The sequence below is a fragment of the Chlamydotis macqueenii genome, chromosome 2, assembly GCF_036417535.1.
Source record: "Chlamydotis macqueenii isolate bChlMac1 chromosome 2, bChlMac1.mat, whole genome shotgun sequence".
Classification (NCBI taxonomy): Eukaryota; Metazoa; Chordata; class Aves; order Otidiformes; family Otididae; genus Chlamydotis; species Chlamydotis macqueenii.
In genome coordinates, this window is record NC_141557.1 from 788,095 (window position 1) to 805,966 (window position 17,872).

Here is a 17,872-nt window from a genome sequence, read left to right on the forward strand (position 1 = left end):
CTGGATGGAGTTTTCTACTTCTTGTGCAGAAAATCAGACTGTATGACCTGGGAGCTTCCCACTTCTCTGAAATACGAGGATGGGCTGTTGGAGGGGCGGCTTTTTTCCCTGATTTGAACGCCCGTGCTTTGCCTTGCGTGGATTTCCCGGGGCTGGCGCTGGGGTGGGAATAGGAGCGGCTACAGCTTGGCTGGCAGAGAATTGCTGGAGAGATCCAACTTGCTTTGTTCCAGCGCCGACCTCTGTAGCTCCTCCAAAAAAGAGAGTTATTCCTGCCAAAGAAGCACTTGACTGGTAACGTGACCGTCCTCTGAGCCTTAAATGAAAGATAAGGAGATTTTTAGTATTCTGGTCCATCCCCAAGGAGAATAAATCACTGTTAGTTCCTGGGAAGAGGAGAAGCTGTCGGGTCATTGTGTTGACTTTTCGGGGTTGCCAGCTGCGGCTGGGTTATGCTTAATACGAGCACGCGGGGCCAGCGTAGGAGCCCGGGGGATTCGGAAAAGCAGCTCTGCGAAAGCCAGGGAGGAATGGAAATGCGAGCTGGAAGATTTGGGCAGATATCAAGAGGTGGCAATTTTGTTCTTTTTGGGTAAAGGCCAACTCTGAAGAACTGCTTCCTCCTCTAATCAGAATGAAATTTTTTAGAAGATGATGGAGAGAAGAGAAGGAAACAAATCTAAACTTCAGTTTATCAAGTGTGTTTGGGAAGGAGTGAAGTGTCGTGTGGGATGATGAGCTGCTTTTCAGACCAAGGGTGATGAGAAGATATCAGACATCTAGCAAAACCACTTAAAATCAGCAGTTGTAGGTAATTTGCACCTAGGAACCCTAAAAATAATCAGCCGAAGAGCTTGTTAGCCTGCTGCGTTTTGATTTACGTCTTCTCTGAATGCTGGATGGATTCCAAAGGACTGGAGAAGTGCTGATAAACCACCACCATTTAAAAATAAAGGCAGGAGGGGTGACATGAGCGAAGCCAGTCGGACTGCCCTTGGTGTTGAGCGGGATGATGAAAAGCCTGCTTTGCCGTATTTTTAACGAAGAGTTGGAAAAAGGGAGTGGCGTTTTTGTCGCGCAATTTTGATTTAGCGAAGGGTTAGTATCGCACAACATGCTGGTTAGAAAAATGACATGAAACGGGTGACCGATAGCTTCATAGCTGCCAACGAGGAGTCGTCATCCGGCAGAAGGGTTGCGTCTTGGGGCCTCTGCACCCGATATTTCCATTAGGCATTTGGAAATATGTGTAAATTTTTTTTTTTTTTACTGGTTCAAAGACTGAAGGCTGGTGAGGTCTTCAGAGTCGAGACCGTTGCCTCTTTGTGCCAAGTGGGAGCCGTTTTGAGGGAAAAGGGAGTGCTGTGTGAGGAAAATATGGGGCTTATCCATAAAATGGGTTCATCTCTGGGAAACCAGCGGCGTTGAGAAGGACCTGGTTGTTGGGCTCGTGTATCGGGTGAGGGGTGGTGTCCCCTCCGTGTTGCCCTGGTTGACGTGGTCCAGTGGGAGCGTTTGGAGGTGTCTTAAAAAGTTCATGATGGGCTGGGGAAGAGCGAGCCACGTGAATCTGGGAGTTTGACGAACAGATTTGAGAAGCATCCTCGATCGTTTGCGCCCTTGGAATGTATCGGGTTCAAAACGCTCTTGGGAAGTGAGCGGTGGCGGGAACCAACAACTGGAAAGAAGCCGTCACATCGTAGGGGCGTTGAGCGAAACTGCTGAGGAGAGGAGCGGCTCCTCCTCCTGCTGCCTTCAGGACAAGGCTGTGTCCTTTCCCTTTTCTTGGAAAAGGTGCTTCACTTGGATGTGGATTGCCACACAATTGGCTGAGACTGCCCGGCCCAGAGGTATTTAAAAACTCAGGCGAGGTGATTTAAACATCCCTCTTGGCCTGAAATCTTTGGATGTGATGGCAAGCGAGCTGCTCTCCTTGTTATTATGGTGGAAGGCACCGAGCAGCTGGACAGGCTCCTACCAGCAAGAAAAAAAAAAATTATGATCCCTGAAGCCCAAGGAGAAGGTTTCATCTTCCTCAGAATGTTGTGTTCCCTGGAGCAGGTGCTTCGCGCCGGTAGCCAAGGAGCCGGGAAGTGCATGATGGGTAGGAGAGCTTGCTTTACTGCAGGTAAAATAAATCTCATGGTTTTTAATTTCATATGCAAATTTCAGCTGTACGCTGCGAGAGATGGAAATGCCTTCCGTGACCGCATTCCTCTCTGATTATCAAGGCTTAACCTCCTGCTTTGCGATCCGACCTGCCCCAAGTCCGGGAAGTGGTAGAACGGGAAATCCGGTGCTTTCCCCCGAACGCTGGAAGAACCTGCTGTTTTGCAACGGGAGCTCAATAAAATCTTCGGTAGGCAAATAAAAGCCTGGCAGGACTGTGGGTGGGTACAGGAGATGGATTCATCTCCCTCCTGATGACCCAGAAACCTTCCTCTCCGCTGCCCTCCTGCTACGTGTAAACGCTCGGCAACGCTCACAAAGCGTTTTTACTGAGTCGCCGCTGTCCGTCTGAATATTGAGCTGTCGGATATATTCTGTTCTCTGCCTGGTGCTGGCTGCGAGGAAAGCGAACTAATGCGATTAATGCTGATCGTCTAACGACGTTTACATCCCAGGTTTGCGGGACCCAGGTTGTGAAGCTTGCAGGCATCATCCAGTTCCCTAAATGCGCTCGATTAGGATCGCAAGGTATTTACTGATCCCGCGGAAGCTGGCTGTGCGCCTCGTGGGTGTCGGAGAGGCGGCCGACCTCCTTCTTTGAACAACCTGATGCAGATCTTCTTGGATTGACGCCTTGAGCGGGGAGTGGATTCGACTCTCTTCATCTCGGACCTCTTTGTGAAGAGCGGGAGGCTGTAGAGCAAAAGTCTCCGCGTAGGTAGCTACAAGCCGAGGGTCGCCGGTTGCGAGGCCTGCAAATTAAAAGAGGTAGGAGAGTACAAACGAGCAAGCTTTTTATTGTTGGGAGTTTCTCCTTGGAGTGTCTCCTTCCAGGGGGTGAAGGATGGGAGTGACTTTGCAGGCAGTTGGTGAATGGTCTTGTAGGACTTGTGTGTCTCCAATCTGAGGAGTTACAGCTCATAAACACCTCACCACGGGCTGCCTTGAAAAGAGGAATCGCTGAAGGGTTATTTTCAGCTCCCTTTGTGAGAAAACAAAGTGGAACCGAAAAGCAGTGAGAGTCGAATTGCTGCCGCACGCCCGCGGGGAGTGACCACCAGCCAGCAAAACGATGAACCGGTAATTAGGGCAAGTGCTGTTTTGGGGAGGATACTTCCTTTCCGGAGTTAGGAAATGAAAGTTGTGACACAGCTATTGAACAGAAGTACTGAAAGAGGATGATGAAGGGGCGGATCTTCGGACAAAAATTTGGAGCGAAGTGGAGAAGTCTAAGGCGTCTCTGCAGTGTCAAAGTCCACCTTCCACCAGCCGTGCACCCTGCTCCCGCGTAAAACCAGCGAGAAGCGCTTTGAATCAGCCGCAGTTTGTACGTGTATTTAGAAACCCGTGACGGCTCCCCTCCACGCGACACCCAGAGCAAGCCGCTCTTACAACTTGGCCTTTTTTTTTTTTTTTTTTTTTCTTTCAGCTCGCTCGAAGGCAGCACAGGAAGCCCTCGCGGTGAGCTGTTCGTGCGGGGAAATGTGGCTGGAAATGCAAGCAAAAAGCTTGGCAATCAGGAGCAGCGATCCTCTGCGGCGTCCATCAGATACTGCTTTAGAAACCCTCTTTTAATTTTTTTAATTTTTTTTTTTTTTTTGGGTAGAATCGAGCTGCCTCTTTGCAGAGCTGTGACCGTTCCGGATGCTGCTGGAGGTCTGCGGCCTCTTCCCCACGTGTCGCCTCTGCCCTGCGGCTGGGGCTTTTCGTCACTCTGCTCCTGAAACCGAAATCTTGTTTACGGACCGTTTTGCAAGTGGGGAACCAGCATTAATTTATTTTTCTGGCAGGAGGGGGGAAGCGTGACTTCAGCCGTCCGTTTCAGACCTCAGTCGCGTTCCCCTCGCTGATCTGGCTGGTGGAGCCCGATCAGCGGCGGATGACGGCAGGGAGTATAATTTTATTTAGAGGGCATTCGTGTCCCTGCTCGAAGGCGCTACGGTGTTGCACGAAGCTGTATTTGCTGGTGACGAGCTCAATTTTTCTAGGAATATCACCGAGACTTTAGAAAATATTTGGGCGGTAATGGGGAATAAATCGGAACTGGGGATTTTGGCGAAGCTCTAGAAGAGTGGTAGGACATCAATATGAAATTATTTCAGCAAATGAGGGGAAAAAAAAAAGATTTCCAGAGCCGCAAAGAGCGCAGGCTTGCGGTGGGAAGAGCTTGATGTGGATATTTTTGCCGAATATCTCCTCCGGAGTTCAGAGCCTGCTTATAACCCGCTTGGATAAAACTCTCGCAAGAATGAGGGGAATGCAGGCGCGTGTGCGCTGAAAGTATGAAGAGATGAAAGGAATGAGAAAGGACTTAGAGTCCAAGAAGGTACTTCCCCCAACTTCAAATAACCTGGAATGAAAGGTGTCTAAATATTGCCGAGCGCTCCAGAAAGTTACAGCAGCCAAACTCACGCTCTCTATTGAACAAGAATTGTGCAGGTTTACTATGGAATTAGTGAAATAAAATTACGAACAGGGAGTTAAAACTGATCTAAACATTGATGTTAGGAATGATTATTATTTTTTTTTCTTTCTAAAAAGTCAGGATTGTTTTTTAGCCTTTGATCAGGAGCTGAACCTCACCAACTCCAACGGTGGATGAGCCTGAACCGGAACGGAGCCGTTTCCTGGCTTGTCTCCCTGTTTGCGCGGAATCTTAATTTTTAACCCAGGTCACAGAATGCAGTTTTACAGTTCGTATAGTCAAGATGCACCCAAGCAAGCTGTTGACTAGGGAAACCCTTCTGGTTCTTTCAGAGGTTAGGAGGAAGCGTAGCTGGTAAATAATTTTGGCATCCTGAAGTTGACTGTTGGATGGCCAAACTCTCCAGGGAAGCTTTTAACCAAGCAATTAACTGATCAAAGTAATTTCTGATCTGAAAGCGATGTTGGTCGAGTTCTGGTCGTAACTAGTTTTTGCTTGCGGTTTTCCAAAGAAAGGATGACGGGAGGAGTTCGGTCAGAAAAGGAGCAGCTTCCAAGGAGGTCGTTCCTTCCTTGCGCGCGCGCTAACAACGTCCTCTGCGAAGCATGGGCAGATGCGTTCGTCACGGAGCATACAGCGGTCGAACGAAATGAGTTCATCGGTGTGAGAACCAAACCAAACCCTTTCCAGCTCATTGTTAACGTTTGCTATCTGTGCCTGCTGGGTAATAAATATAATTGGCAACCTGACTAATTAGCTGTTCATGCCGGTGCCTGGCTGAGGCGAAATGAGCCTCTCTACAATTCTGTAACACCCTGCTAAGGAGAAATTTGGTTTCTGCTGCTGCGCGGTGTTTCCGGAGCTGGGACGAGACCTTTGCTGCGCCGAGCGCTGTTTGATTTCTGCTGCCTTGTTTTGCAACCTGTTAAAATGTCCGAAATCCTTCTTTAGGAGAAGAAGAAGGGACCTGTGTGGAGCCTGCTGAGGTGTGCTCCCTGGGCTTCCGCAGGTGATCTGCTGCATCGCGAGGGCTTGCTCGCATTCTCAACTCTTTTCAGCCTGCCTAGAGTTCCCTTCAGCCAAGGCATCCTTTCCTCTGGATCAGGGAACACAGGATTTAACTTCAAATCCCCCTGGCCGTCCTCTGATTTGCTCAGCGTTCTCCTTTTGCTCGGCCGTTGAACGCGGGGTTGTAACTCAAACGTGGGCCGGGGTTTCGGAGCTCTGTTATTGACGGCAGCTTGCCGTTCGCTCTCTGAACTGATGCGGTTCCCGGTAAGAACGGGGAGATCGGCGCCGAGCGGCGCGATCGCCTCCGAGAGGAAAATTAAATTTTCCTTCCCCGTTCTTACGTCCGTGCTATCTCTCCAAGCTGAATGCTAAAGGGAGAGAAAGGAAAACAGGCTTAATTTTAAGGTCTCGTAATTAAAAAATCCTTTCAAACCACACGTTGCCATTTGCCGTGTGCCCTCTGGGACGGTTTTTGGGCTGCTTGTTGCTTTCTGGCATTTCCAAGGCCTTGACAGATCAACTTCTCCTTCTTTCAGAATAAGGATGGCGGCGAACCTGAGAACAAGCAGCTCCGAGAAGATGAGGAAGAGGAGACCGTCAAGCACAAGTAATTATTTATTTATTCCCACTTGTCTCTCTGGTGTGTATCATTCAGGAGCTGCTCTTGTGTTTGCTAATTAGGCTTCTAACGTGCATTTTTTTTTTTTTTTTTTTTTTTAGTGTGAATTTGATCTCGTAGTGTGAATGATCTGAGATGGGGGAAGAAGGAGGAAAATTCTGGGGCTGACTTGCAGCATTTCAGGGGGTAGCAGGGTTGGGGAAGGTGGTGCCTGGAAAATTTAAGCTCCCTTGAATTCAACAGCCGTTGCTGCATCTCTGTCCCCTGCATGTGTATCATCTTTAAGTGTGTTTGGTTTTTTTTTTTTTTTTTTTTTTTCCGTGAGCGGAGGCCTGCAGGGTACACGTGGCCGTTTCACGCTGGCCCACCGCTGTTCCCTCTTGTCGCCGGAAAATGTGAGCGCAGAACTAAGCGAGGCAGGGCGTTGCTCCTGGCAGGACCAGCTGACGGTGCAGTTCGTTTCCTGCTGGTGAAAACGCTGTCGGGTCTCCTTTGGAGACGACGGGGGGGTGAAGTTTGGGCTGAAGATGCGGGACGTGACCTTTTCTCGTCGTTTTACCGGCTAGAAAGCTCCTCCGTGGGAGGTGTGCATCAGAGGTGCTGCTGCAGATGAGCACGTGTGCTCTGCTGAGAAAGTAGAACAAAATCCTCGCTGCTTCTTGGCATCAACTCCCAGCAGGAAAATCAATCCCTTCTTGAGAACAGCCCGCCTGGATTTGGGGCTGGGAGCGGTTCTTGAGAACCGTCACCCAGGCTGAACTGCACGTTCGTAGGCGCTGTGGTTGGGTTTCGTGCCGGAAGAGGCGCGAGGTCTGGGCTGAAGCTGAAACAGGAGCTTAGAGATCTTGGAAATGATGCTGAATAATAAATAAACAGCTCTTGCCTTCCAGCCCCACCACTCGATACGCTGCGTGGTGAGCCGATGCGGCGGACGGTGACCCGCTGATGAGGAGCATCAGGCCTGGGCTGTCTTTACTGTGAGCTGGCATCGTTGGGTGAGCAGCGATGTGCTCCTGCTCCCTGACTGCTAAACCTCTGAAAAAAATCTTTTTATTTTTCTGCTCTGACTGACTTTCAGGCTGGGGATTGCTTCTTTTTAACCGAGCAGCCTGGAGGTGACGCGGTTTCGTACCGACTCTTTGACACCGCTGCTGTTGAGTTGGCAAACCACTTTTTTTTTCCATGTGAGCTCTCGTCTTGCGGCAGGTTCAGCAAAAAAGCTTTTGCCCTGCCTGGGGGTGATGCCCTCAAAACTTCACCGAGGTTACGTGCAGAGAGCAAAGGTGTTGAGGAGGAATTCCCGTCTCCAGCCGGCTCTGTGCTGATCCGTGAAACTCCCCACAGATGGGGCACAGGGCTTCTCCTGAAATACCTGGCAGTGACGCTTTTGGGGTGAAAACTTTGCTTTCCAGGTCGATTTTCCTGCAGGATTCTGTAGCTCTCTGTCCGTCCCTCCAGCCGTGGCTTGTTTTATCGGGATCCAAACCTTCACTTTGCAAGGCAAATTAGCGCGAGATCAGCTCTGCAGGAAACGTCTGATTTGGCTGAGATGATTCTTAGCTTTTGCTTCGTGGTTGAATGTCCTTTTTCTGTCGCCGGAGCTGGATGTGTGTTTTTAACACGATCTAGAAGGCTGATGAGCTGATAACTCAATAGTTTTTTTTTTTTTTTTTTTAAGATTTGAGTTTCCCAATAGCGTAGCTGAACTTTTGCAGCCCTTTGAAAAAGGGAACTGCTGTGCGCTAACGCCCGTCGGGTGGTGGTGGCAAAAGGTAAGCGGAGATAATCCACGGGTGTTGACCCTGAATTTGGGAAACGTCAGGTCCTGGTAACGGGATTCTGCCTTTCCTGCAAACCACTCGCGCCTAAACAACCTCCTCGATAGCCGCGCCGCCTTCTCAAGCGTGAAAACCACCGAGACCGTGACGTGGGGAGGGGAAATGTGGTTCAGTAAATAATCCCGTGGCCTGCACGCAGGGTTTAGGCGCACTGACCGTCCCGAGAAGCGGGCAGCAGCCTGGGCGTTTGCTGCCGGCCGCATCCTCCTCCATCCCTGCGGCGCAGCTCCCTGCGGCGAGCAACCCTTCCACCCGAGAGGACGCGCAGGGCCGCCGGGCGCTGGCTTTGCTCGCATTTTCACCCTGCCTGCGTGATGACACGCTTTTGTGGCAACTTCCTGTTGTTTTTTTTCCTTCTGACCGCCTCAAATCTCCCCACGCCACCTCTTTTTTCTTTTTCTCTTTTTTTTTTTCCTTGTTTTTATCTTTCATGCTGCAAGCTGCCACCGCAGGAACAAGTGCTGACGAAGCCCTCTGTGAAAACCCGAGACACGTGCAGCAATTTCAACTCAGACTACCTCTGATCTCAGCTCTCAGGGGGCTTATATGTGTAATTGCGAAGACCTCAGGTTATTTTTATATATATATATATATTTTTTTTTTTTTTTTTTACCAGTTCTGCTTAACCCACTGACCAGGAAACACCTCCCGCCACGGCGCAGCCTTTGCGAGGAGCAGGGTGTGGGTGGACTTTGGCCCTTCTGCCCCGTTCCCACTGGGAAAAGCGGTGGGTTTGGGGCGCGGGGATCGGCAAGGCGGAAAAACCACGGCTGGCTGGAGAGCGGCGTGGCAGAGAGGCGCTGAGCTTCGAATTTGGGCGCAGCTCTGCAAGCGGAGATCATCAGGGATGTGAAAAGTGTAAATAAAACCCAAGGTAGGGCTCGGAGAGGGAGGAGGAAAAAAAATAATCTTCAGCTTAACTAGAAGTGAAGCTGCAGCGAGCTGCTGTTAATCAGCTCGTTTCGACCCTGAGTCACCCTTGCAAATTGCAGCTCCGCGCTGCGCCGCTCGCAGAGGTGACTTTGTGACTTTCTGGGAGGAACTGGGGGAGGCAGGGCTTGGGAAACGGGTTCTCTGCCCTCCCAGTGGAAAGAATGTCACGGGGCAGGTCAAAACCACTTTTTAACTTTGTTTTTTTTTTTTTGTTTAATCTCTGCACAAAAAAATCCAGCAGCAAGTCTGCTCAGCGCTGGCTTCAGCTTGGTGGGACAGCCAGGGCGGCAGCGAGGGTGACTGCTGTGGGGACGAGCTTCCTCGCATCCTATAGCGATGAAGAGTTAAAAAAAAAAAAATTCAAATGTGGGAGAGAGCAGTATTTACGTGTGGGCTGAGCTGGGTACGCATGGGGTGTTTGAGCGATATCAGCGTGGACAACTCAACCTCTTACAGCTGGTGGCTTGTCCTGAAGGAGGCCGTGCAGTGAGTCGGGCTCCCCACCACCCCATTTCTCCAGGGACCCAGTGTCCCCTCCGTCGGGGAAGGGCTCGGCCCAACGATCGGGCAGAGGCAAGGTTTTAGCTTTTGCTTGGTGCTGGAGAAGGGAGAAGAGGAGTTTAGATGGTTGAATCCACCTGGCTGGGGAGATGGAGGTGCTGGCAGGGTCTTGGCTCCATCCTGAAGATGTTTGTCCCCGTTTTGATGCAGTGCAGAGTCCTCCTTGCCTCCAGAGCTGTGAGGATGCTGCAGAGCTGCCGTGAAATTGCGCTTCCACTGTTTTGAGGCCGGCTAGGGAGATGGTTGAGGTCCTGTGGCCACCCAGATGCTACCAAGGTACCTTCAGGGCCTCTTTGGCTTGAGCCTCAAGGGTGGCAGATCGTTTCTGACCCACCACCAGCTGAAGAAGCTGGAGAAACCCCATAAAAAGGCGGGTGAAGCATGCGCTTGTGCTGGCACGTGGAGGAACATAGCTGGGTGCTGCAGGCTGGGTCAGCGTCAGACCAGCCCGGCTCTCGTGCCGTACATCCAGTGTGGGGTTTGCCCCGGTTGTGTTTACTGATCGTGAAGTTGCTCGTGTCTGCTTGGAAAGCTCTCAGCAGCCTGGTAGAGCAGGGTGGGAGGCCAGACGGCCTCGTGGCACCTGCCAGCATCTGAAGAGCTTCTCTTGCAGCTCCCAGGGACGCGGCTCTCCCCATCTGTGCTCCCTGAAGAAGCACATCCTGAAAACCAGCTGCAAGTTCTGGGGGCTCGCAGTGTAATGGAGGGGTTTGGTGTTTTGGCGTTCCTCAAGTGCCTTTCAGCGGCCGCTCGGGGAGGAGGACGCGCTCCGACACGCTCGGCTATTTGAGGAGGAGCAGCCCTCTCCCAGCGAAGAGAGCTTGCTGCTCGCAGGGTGGGTGCTGCTGGGTCTCTGCCTCTGCTTGTTGCTTGCTCCTTTTCGGCCTCGGGCGAGGAATCCAGGAACGATGACAGATCAAACAACAGCTCTGGACCTCTGCGTTAGAGACATCTCTGTCCTCCTGCCAGAGGAGGTGAGGAGAGCCTTGACGAGCGCGGTACGTGACGTGAAAGTAATTTCTTGGTTTCCAGGTGAGAGCAGATGCAGGTCATCGTGGTGAAGTTGTTGGAAAGGTCACCGTGCGCAACGAGGCAGCGTGGAGATGTCCGGACCTTGCTCTCCAGCCTTCAGGAGAGCTGCTGCAGGAGGTGATGCACCCAGATGTCACAGCGCGGATGGCGAAGCTGGCTGCGAGGGGTGGAAAGCAAAGTGCGAAAAAAAAAAAAAAAGGAGATTGTGAAATTGAGCCCCTGCCAGAGTTGATGGGTGCTGTAGAGCAAGGCTCGCAGTGCCCCCGCAGGGTGACGGTGCTCTAGCGTTACCTCAGCACCCGTTGGGGCGCACGCAACACCCTCTGCATGCTATAAAAATCAGGGGACCTGTAGAAAAAACTTGAAAATGACTTCTGCTATGTGGTTTGCAACTGGAAACAGAAAAGGGAAGGGGCGCTTTGAGGAGAAGTGTTTGCTGCCCCAGGGGACACCCTCACCGCGTGGCCCTGCAGATACCCCAGCTCCTTCCAGGTTCTTCAGTAGCTTGGCCGGAGCCCAAAACCTCCTGGATTGCTGCTGAAGTCTCCTGCTGTGCTGTCCTTGCTTGTCTGGCTGCTTTGTCCCTGCTCCTTCAAACCTTCTTGCCCTCATGGAGCGTGTGATGGAGCAGAGGTGGGCCCACCAAACCACCACTCCCAGGATTTGGGACATCCCTTGTATCTTCTCTAGCAGTGATTTCTTTACGTGTTTTGAGTGTGGCTTCCCAGAACCGCCCAGGAGTAAGTGAATTTTAGAGACGGCAGAGAAATAAAGTGAGGTTCTTGTGCTGGTTCCTCTGAAGGGCAACGTGGAAATGGTTGCCTAGGACATTTGGTTTCAAGCAGGTTGGAGCGGCTGGCGCAAAATTGAAGGTTCTGAAAACGGGCTCCGGAGCAGCTTGGGAAGGTCAGAGGGCAGCGCGTTCTCAAACCAGATGGTATTTCTGCAGAACTGTGGAAAACAACTTGCCTGAGACACCTGAGACTTGAGAACACCCAGGACTTCCCTAAACTGCTTCTAAAAATGCGAAGGCTCTGCCGTGGCACTTCAAAAATATTTATCTGGGATGTGGGTGTTTGAAACCACTTTGTTTTGACGGTGCAGCATAGGAAGCTGAGCTGCTTCAGGGGGCTAGAGCAAACGCTGAGGAGCACAAGGGACATTTAAGCGGAGCAAGGTGAAGGGCTTGAGGGAGATTGAGAGGTGAAGAGCCGTGGAGGACGTTGTGACATCTGAAGAAATCGCTGTTGCGGGCTTTCTTGGCAAACCCGTTCCGTGTGCTCCTGACTCAAGGACATCAGCGTGCGGATGCTTCACCAAGAGGCTTAGGAAGATCCGTTCATCAGCTGAAGAAACGGTGTTTGCTCCGTAAAGCTCTTGGGGTGGAGGAGAAAAGCAAAAACCAACCTTGCAGCCAGCTCCGAGCCCTGTGTTTTGCGTGGAGATAGCTCTGCATTCTGCGCATACCCCGCGGGCCGTGCCCTTTCCAACCTGCCCACTTCAAATAAAAGCTGACAGCTCCTCTTCGTCCCTGACAAGGAGCTCTGGGCTCGAGTGGAAAGCAGATTTGAGGCATTCCTCACCCCAAACGGGGGAGTTTGCACCCCGACAAGCTTCTAGGAGATGCTGGAAGGCTGTGTCCATCACTTTGCTCTGTAATTGCTGCCAAAATCCTATTTTTTTAATTGCTATCCCAAATCCTCCTGCGATCCCAGGAGCTTCCAGTGCGGATGTGAGACCGTAGCCACCTCCAGCCCTGGCAATCCTGGCTCGTTTGGGCTGAAAAGCCTTGGGAAACGCCACACAAGGTGCTCAAGGAGCAGAACTTCTTGGTTGGGCGCATCCATCGCTGATTAAAATCCGCTAGTGACCATGTGTGAGCTTGATCCCACCCTAAAGCCGAAGGGTTCAAACCCAGCTCCTGTCCTGGTGCTCGGTCCTTCCCCAGAAGCGTTGATGCCCTGACGTGCGGCTGCACCCTCTGACCTGGCTCCTGCACGTAGGAGCCTTTTCTTAGCTCTGATGTTTTCCGTTTTGTTTTGTTTTCTTGGGAACTGGGATAATTCATCACTTGTAAAGTGCACCAGGCTGTCGTTCTGGAACGTAGCGGCAGAGGAACCGCTGCCACGTGAACTTCTTTTAACCCAGTTCTGTGGAAGACCAGTTGCTTCTAAATATATCTGTTAATGTCCAAGTGCAGACCGGTGACGAGTGGCGTCCCTCAGGGGTCCGTGTGGGGCCTGGCCCTGTTCAACATCTTTGTCAGGACATGGACAGTGGGACAGAGCGCACCCTCAGCAAATTTGCCGACGACACCGAGCTGTGTGGTGCGGTCAACGCGCTGGAGGGGATGGTGCCACCCAGAGGGACCTGGCCAGGCTGGAGAGGGGGGCCCGTGCCAACCTCACGGAGTTCAACCAGGCCAAGGGCAAGGTCCTGCACGTGGGTGGGGGCAATCCCAGCACAAATCCAGGCCGGGCGGAGAATGGATGGGGAGCAGCCCTGAGGAGAAGGACTTGGGGGTGCTGGTGGGCGAGAAGCTCAACGTGAGCTGGCAACGTGCGCGCACAGCCCAGAAACCAATGGCACCCTGGGCTGCACCCCCCGCAGCGTGGGCAGGGGGCGAGGGAGGGGATTCTGCCCCTCTGCCCCGCTCTGGTGAGACCCCCCTGCAGCGCTGCGTCCAGCTCTGGAGCCCCCAACAGCAGAAGGCCGTGGAGCTGTTGGAGAGGGTCCAGAGGAGGCCACGCAGATGCTGAGAGGGCTGGACGCCCCATCCCTGGAAACATCCCAGGCCAGGTTGGCCGGGGCTGTGAGCGACCTGATCCGGTTGGAGATGTCCCTGCTCCCTGCAGGGGGGTTGGGCTGGGTGGGCTGTAATGGGCCCTTCCCACCCAAACCAGTCTGTGGTTCTGTGATTGATTCTGTGGTGTTCTTAACCCTTGTCTGCCTCCGAGCTACTTGGGGTGGCACCGCTCTGTCTTTACAGACGCACTCATGCACAGAAGAGTCTTCCGCTGCTGGTGAGCGTGGCGCTGCTGGGGCGAAATCCCAGAGGAGGTGGCCGTGGGGCACCGGGAATTACCGGAGGCAGGTGCCAGAGGCTCTCTCGCCTTCCGCAGTTCATTAAAGGGATCCATTTTTGGTTTTTCTCCAGGCGCTGGCGTTTGTGCCCGGGTTTCGTAAGGATCTCAAAGCACCGGCATCGGGCGCGTGGGGATCCAGGCGCGGTCTCACAGCCCTTCGCCCCCGCGCGTCGCCTGCTTCCCCGTCTGCCAGACCCGCGCCGCCGCTCCTCCCATCTGCGGCGGAACCTGCCAGCTTGTGCCTTGTGCTTGGATTTTTGTCAGTCTCGCAGATAAAACCTCCGCCGAGCGCCAGCAGTGCCGAGCACCAGCAGTGCCGGGCTGCGAGGCTTTTGCGAGCCGAAACGTGTCCCTTGTAACGTGGGATCCAGGAGCTTCTGCAAGCGGGAGACCTCTCGGCGCTCCCCTGGTTTGGCTGTGGCCGAGCAGCCGCGGCTGCCATCGCGTGTGGAAAACCACGGTTTAAAAATATTACTTGTCAAGGTGTAGCGGTAACGTTGCTCTGGACCGAAAAAACCAGCTTGCTTAGCTCGTGGCTCTCTTATTTTAGGTGAGCTGACCCGGGGGAGGCTGCATTTTATTCCCTTTCTGCGAGTAAATCCTTGTCAACGTGAGCTAAGGAGAGCAGTTCTGGGGGATACCGAAACTCTGCGTTCTGCCACTTTGTCCGGTAAATCCTCTCCAGCCAGCGTGAGCCAGCGCGTGGCCGGATGTTTAGACGTCGCAGCCGGACGTCCCGTTGCCCCCTGAACGAGTTAGCTGCTCCTCTTCCTCCCCCGGCCTCCCGGGATAGCACCAAAATCCTGCTAAGCGGCGGCTGTCTGTAAAATCCTGGCGTAACGGGGGTTTCTGCGTGCTTGGAGATGGCCTCTCTTTCTGGAAAAAAAAATCCCTTGATCCTCCAAGGTGAGCCTTCCTGAAAAGAACGGCCTTTCTGGGTGGGCGTTGGTGGTCAGCGCAGGTTAATTTAAGAAAGCCTTCCTCCCAGGAGCTCCATTACCCCAGAAATCTGCCCGGGCCCTCGTTTCCAGTCTGCTGGTTGCGTTTATCCCAGTTAGGTCTTGCTGAGCTCCAGCCACCTGCTCCCACCGCCAGCCGTGGTGTGGATGGGACCCTCGGCGAGGAGATTCAGCTGCCGGAGAGGGGACGGGATGGCGTGGGAAGGGTAGGACCTTCCTGCTGTGCTCCAGAGCCCTCCAGGGTTGGGTTTTTTGGTACTTCCCAGATGAGCCTGGCCATCCTGACCTTCCTCTTCTCACCTCTCCTGGCCTGTAGCTTCTTCACCCTTTATTTTGCCTCTTTTTTTTTTTTTTTTTTTTGCTTTTCATAGAATTAAAGAATGGTTTGGGTGGGAAGGGACCTTCAAAGCCCACCCAGCCCAACCCCCTGCACGGAGCAGGGACATCTCCAACCGGATCAGGTCGCTCACAGCCCCGGCCAACCTGGCCTGGGATGTTTCCAGGGATGGGGCATCCACCACCTCTCTGGGCAACCTGGGACAGTGCTCCACCACCCTCAGCGTAAAAATTTTTTTCCTAGTATCTAATTTAAATCCACCTCCTTTTATTTTTGACTGTAAGCTCTTCGGTTGGGTTGTGTCTCACTTGCTTCTCCAGCGGTAGAGTCCAGCAGGGAAGTGGTCGTATTCAACTGGAGATTTTCCTGCCTGATGAAAGTTCCCTCTCCTGCACGTCCTCCTCTGCAGCAGCGCAGTCGCCCTCGTCGCTGCCGAAGCATCGCCGGGCAGCCGGTGCCTCAGTTTCTGTTTAAACCGATTAAAACCCATCGACGGCGTTAAACGAGTTTAATTGACTTAATTTACCCTGTGGGCTCGTGAGCGCGTTGTACGCATGCGTAAGCAACCGGGGGTGGGATGGGGTCCCGCCAGCTTAATTTTCAGGGCTCTGGTTTTGGAAGCTTGCGGAGTTTGACCTCGGGGAGGAATCCGTCTGGGATTCCGCTCTCCTGGAGGGGGGGCGAAAGGATGGGTGAACTTCTGGGTATCGTTTGGATATCGCCGTCGTTACCGCTGCCAGCTCCACCGCTCGTTTGCTCAGGACCCTGAATTTTGTCCTTTTATTTGTGTTGCTGACCTGCGCCCCTGTTTGTCGCCCTTCCAGAAGCATCTCTGGTGGCTTTAGGTGATTTAGGGTAACCACCTTGTACCCTAAATACTCTTTTTTCCCCCTATCCTTCCCACATACCCTCCTGGGATCGTTTTTTCCCCTTGATTATGGATCTTCTCTGATGTTTCCATCCTGGTTCTGTCACCGGGTTGAGATCTAAAAGGGAGCAGGGCTGAACTTCAGAGCTTTGGAAGGCAGCTTGGCTCCGTTAGTAGCTGAAGTTCAGAGCTTTGGAAGGCAGCTTGGCTCCGTTAGTAGCTGAAGTTCAGAGCTTTGGAAGGCAGCTTGGCTCCGTTGGTAGCTTCCTCTCCTTGCCTTGCCGAGACATTGCCTTCATCCTGCCGAGCTCCTGGTTGACCCTGTCTTTTCTGACTTCTGTGGGTCGCTGCTGCTCCCTGGCCGCTGCCTGCATGGTGACGCAGAAGCGGGTCCAGGGTCTCATGGACGTGTCTCACTGCTCTGTGCTCTTCCCTTTCCTCCCCAGGGAGCTCAAACTGCGCAACTACGAGCCCGAAGATGAGGAGCTGAAGAAGAGGAAGGTGCCCCAGGCCAAGCCGGCCTCAGGTGGGTGCAAGCGGGAGCGTGGGAGGCCAAACGAGGGAGCACGAAAGCAGAAGCGTTGCTAACGGTGATGCCGCTGCCCGCGCTGAGGGAACGAAGCGGCGCTTGTGGTTGTGAGGACAAATAAAACGGCACGGGACTCTGCGTCCAGCCAGCATGCTCAGAGAGGATGGGTTATACCTTTTCCCAAAAATCAGGTGGCTTGGAAACTTCTGGAAAAACCACTGGGACATGTTCTGGTAGCAGCTTGCTGGTGTGAGGGTGGTGGGGTTGTAGGAGACGAGCGACTGCGGCGCTGGAGGGTGCTGGCATGTCTGAGCAGCCGTGGCGGGAGCGCCACAGCTCTCCTGCCGCTGCCGGGCGAGCGCGATGCTTGCGGCCCCCGTTGCTTCATCACCTCCTCTCGCCCGTGGGGCACTGCGCGCCCCGCGTTGCACAAGCGGGGCGTGGGTCTGAGCGCGCCGCGGCCAGCCCCAAACCGAAGGGTTGGTGCTCAGAGCAGCCCAGCTCTCGCTGGAGGATTCTCTGGGAGGTTCAGGCTGGGTTTTTTTTTGGTTGAATTACCTTTAAACAAATATTAGTCATGAGTTTAGGGCGTTCAGTCTGCTGTTTCCTAACACTGAACCTCCGCGCAGTGCTTGAGAGGGAGGTGAAGGGTAGAAGTTCTCTTGATCTTGATAATACCGAGTCCTCCTGGAATAAATCTTTTTAAAAACGCCCCAACTCAAAAGGCTGCCTTTGGGAGCACGGCAGAGATCTGGTAGGTAGGAATGCTGACGCAGCGCTTTCTTTATCCTTGTGTAAAAGTTTAAAAGTGACTCTTGCCCGGCATGTGGCTTGGAATTGAGAGCAGCGCACTTTTGAGTGTTTCCAGTAAAACTCGCGCCCGTTTCCAGTAAAACCCATGCTCTGCCAGTGCTGCTTCGGAGCTGCGGTGCCCGTGGGCTGCGGTTCCCGCGTCTGGACGAGTTGAAGGATGGAGGGCTGCTTTCTACCCGTGCTTTGCTGTTATCCCTGGTATCTGCAGACCTTTACGTAAGGTCTCGGCTGGAGCTTGATCCCTCCAAGATGTCTCAGGCTGTGGCCTCGTAAATGAGTCACAGCGAGTCAAATCCCAGTTTAAACACCCGCGGAGCAGCTCGTCCCTGCAGCTCTTGCGAAAAAAGGACTTGAACCCAGCAGGCTTCTCGCTGCCGCTGCTGTTTGTGGCGTTCAATGGTGGGTTTGCGTCATTTTCAGATGGTTTTTAGGAGTCTCCAAAAGGGTCTGAGCGGTGGAGGGATGTGCGTGCCCGCATCTTGAGGCACAGACGTTCACGTGAGCTTTTATAAAAGCGTTTGTGAACCAAGCCCAGAGCTCTGGTGGGTTTCCCTGTGCCTCCTTGTCCCCTTGGTGTCCCGCCGCTGCGCCCTGCGCTGATGCTGGTCCTGTTCCCCCATCTAGTGGAAGACACGGTGAAGGAACAGCTGGAGGCTGCCAAACCGGAGCCCATCATCGAGGAGGTGGTACGT

The 17,872-nt window shown here is 53.1% G+C and overlaps 1 protein-coding gene across 2 annotated transcripts in view; it reads left to right on the forward strand.

Annotated features, from left to right (window-relative positions):
* Positions 1 to 17,872, forward strand: part of CCDC12 (coiled-coil domain containing 12) — a 35,417-nt gene that overhangs the window by 15,830 nt on the left and 1,715 nt on the right. For both annotated transcript variants that reach the window (XM_086741687.1, XM_086741688.1), the window contains exons 2-4: positions 6,142 to 6,212; positions 16,285 to 16,364; positions 17,805 to 17,866. In XM_086741687.1, coding sequence (XP_086597813.1) covers positions 6,142 to 6,212; positions 16,285 to 16,364; positions 17,805 to 17,866 — 213 coding nt within the window. The remainder of the gene's footprint in view (positions 1 to 6,141; positions 6,213 to 16,284; positions 16,365 to 17,804; positions 17,867 to 17,872) is intronic.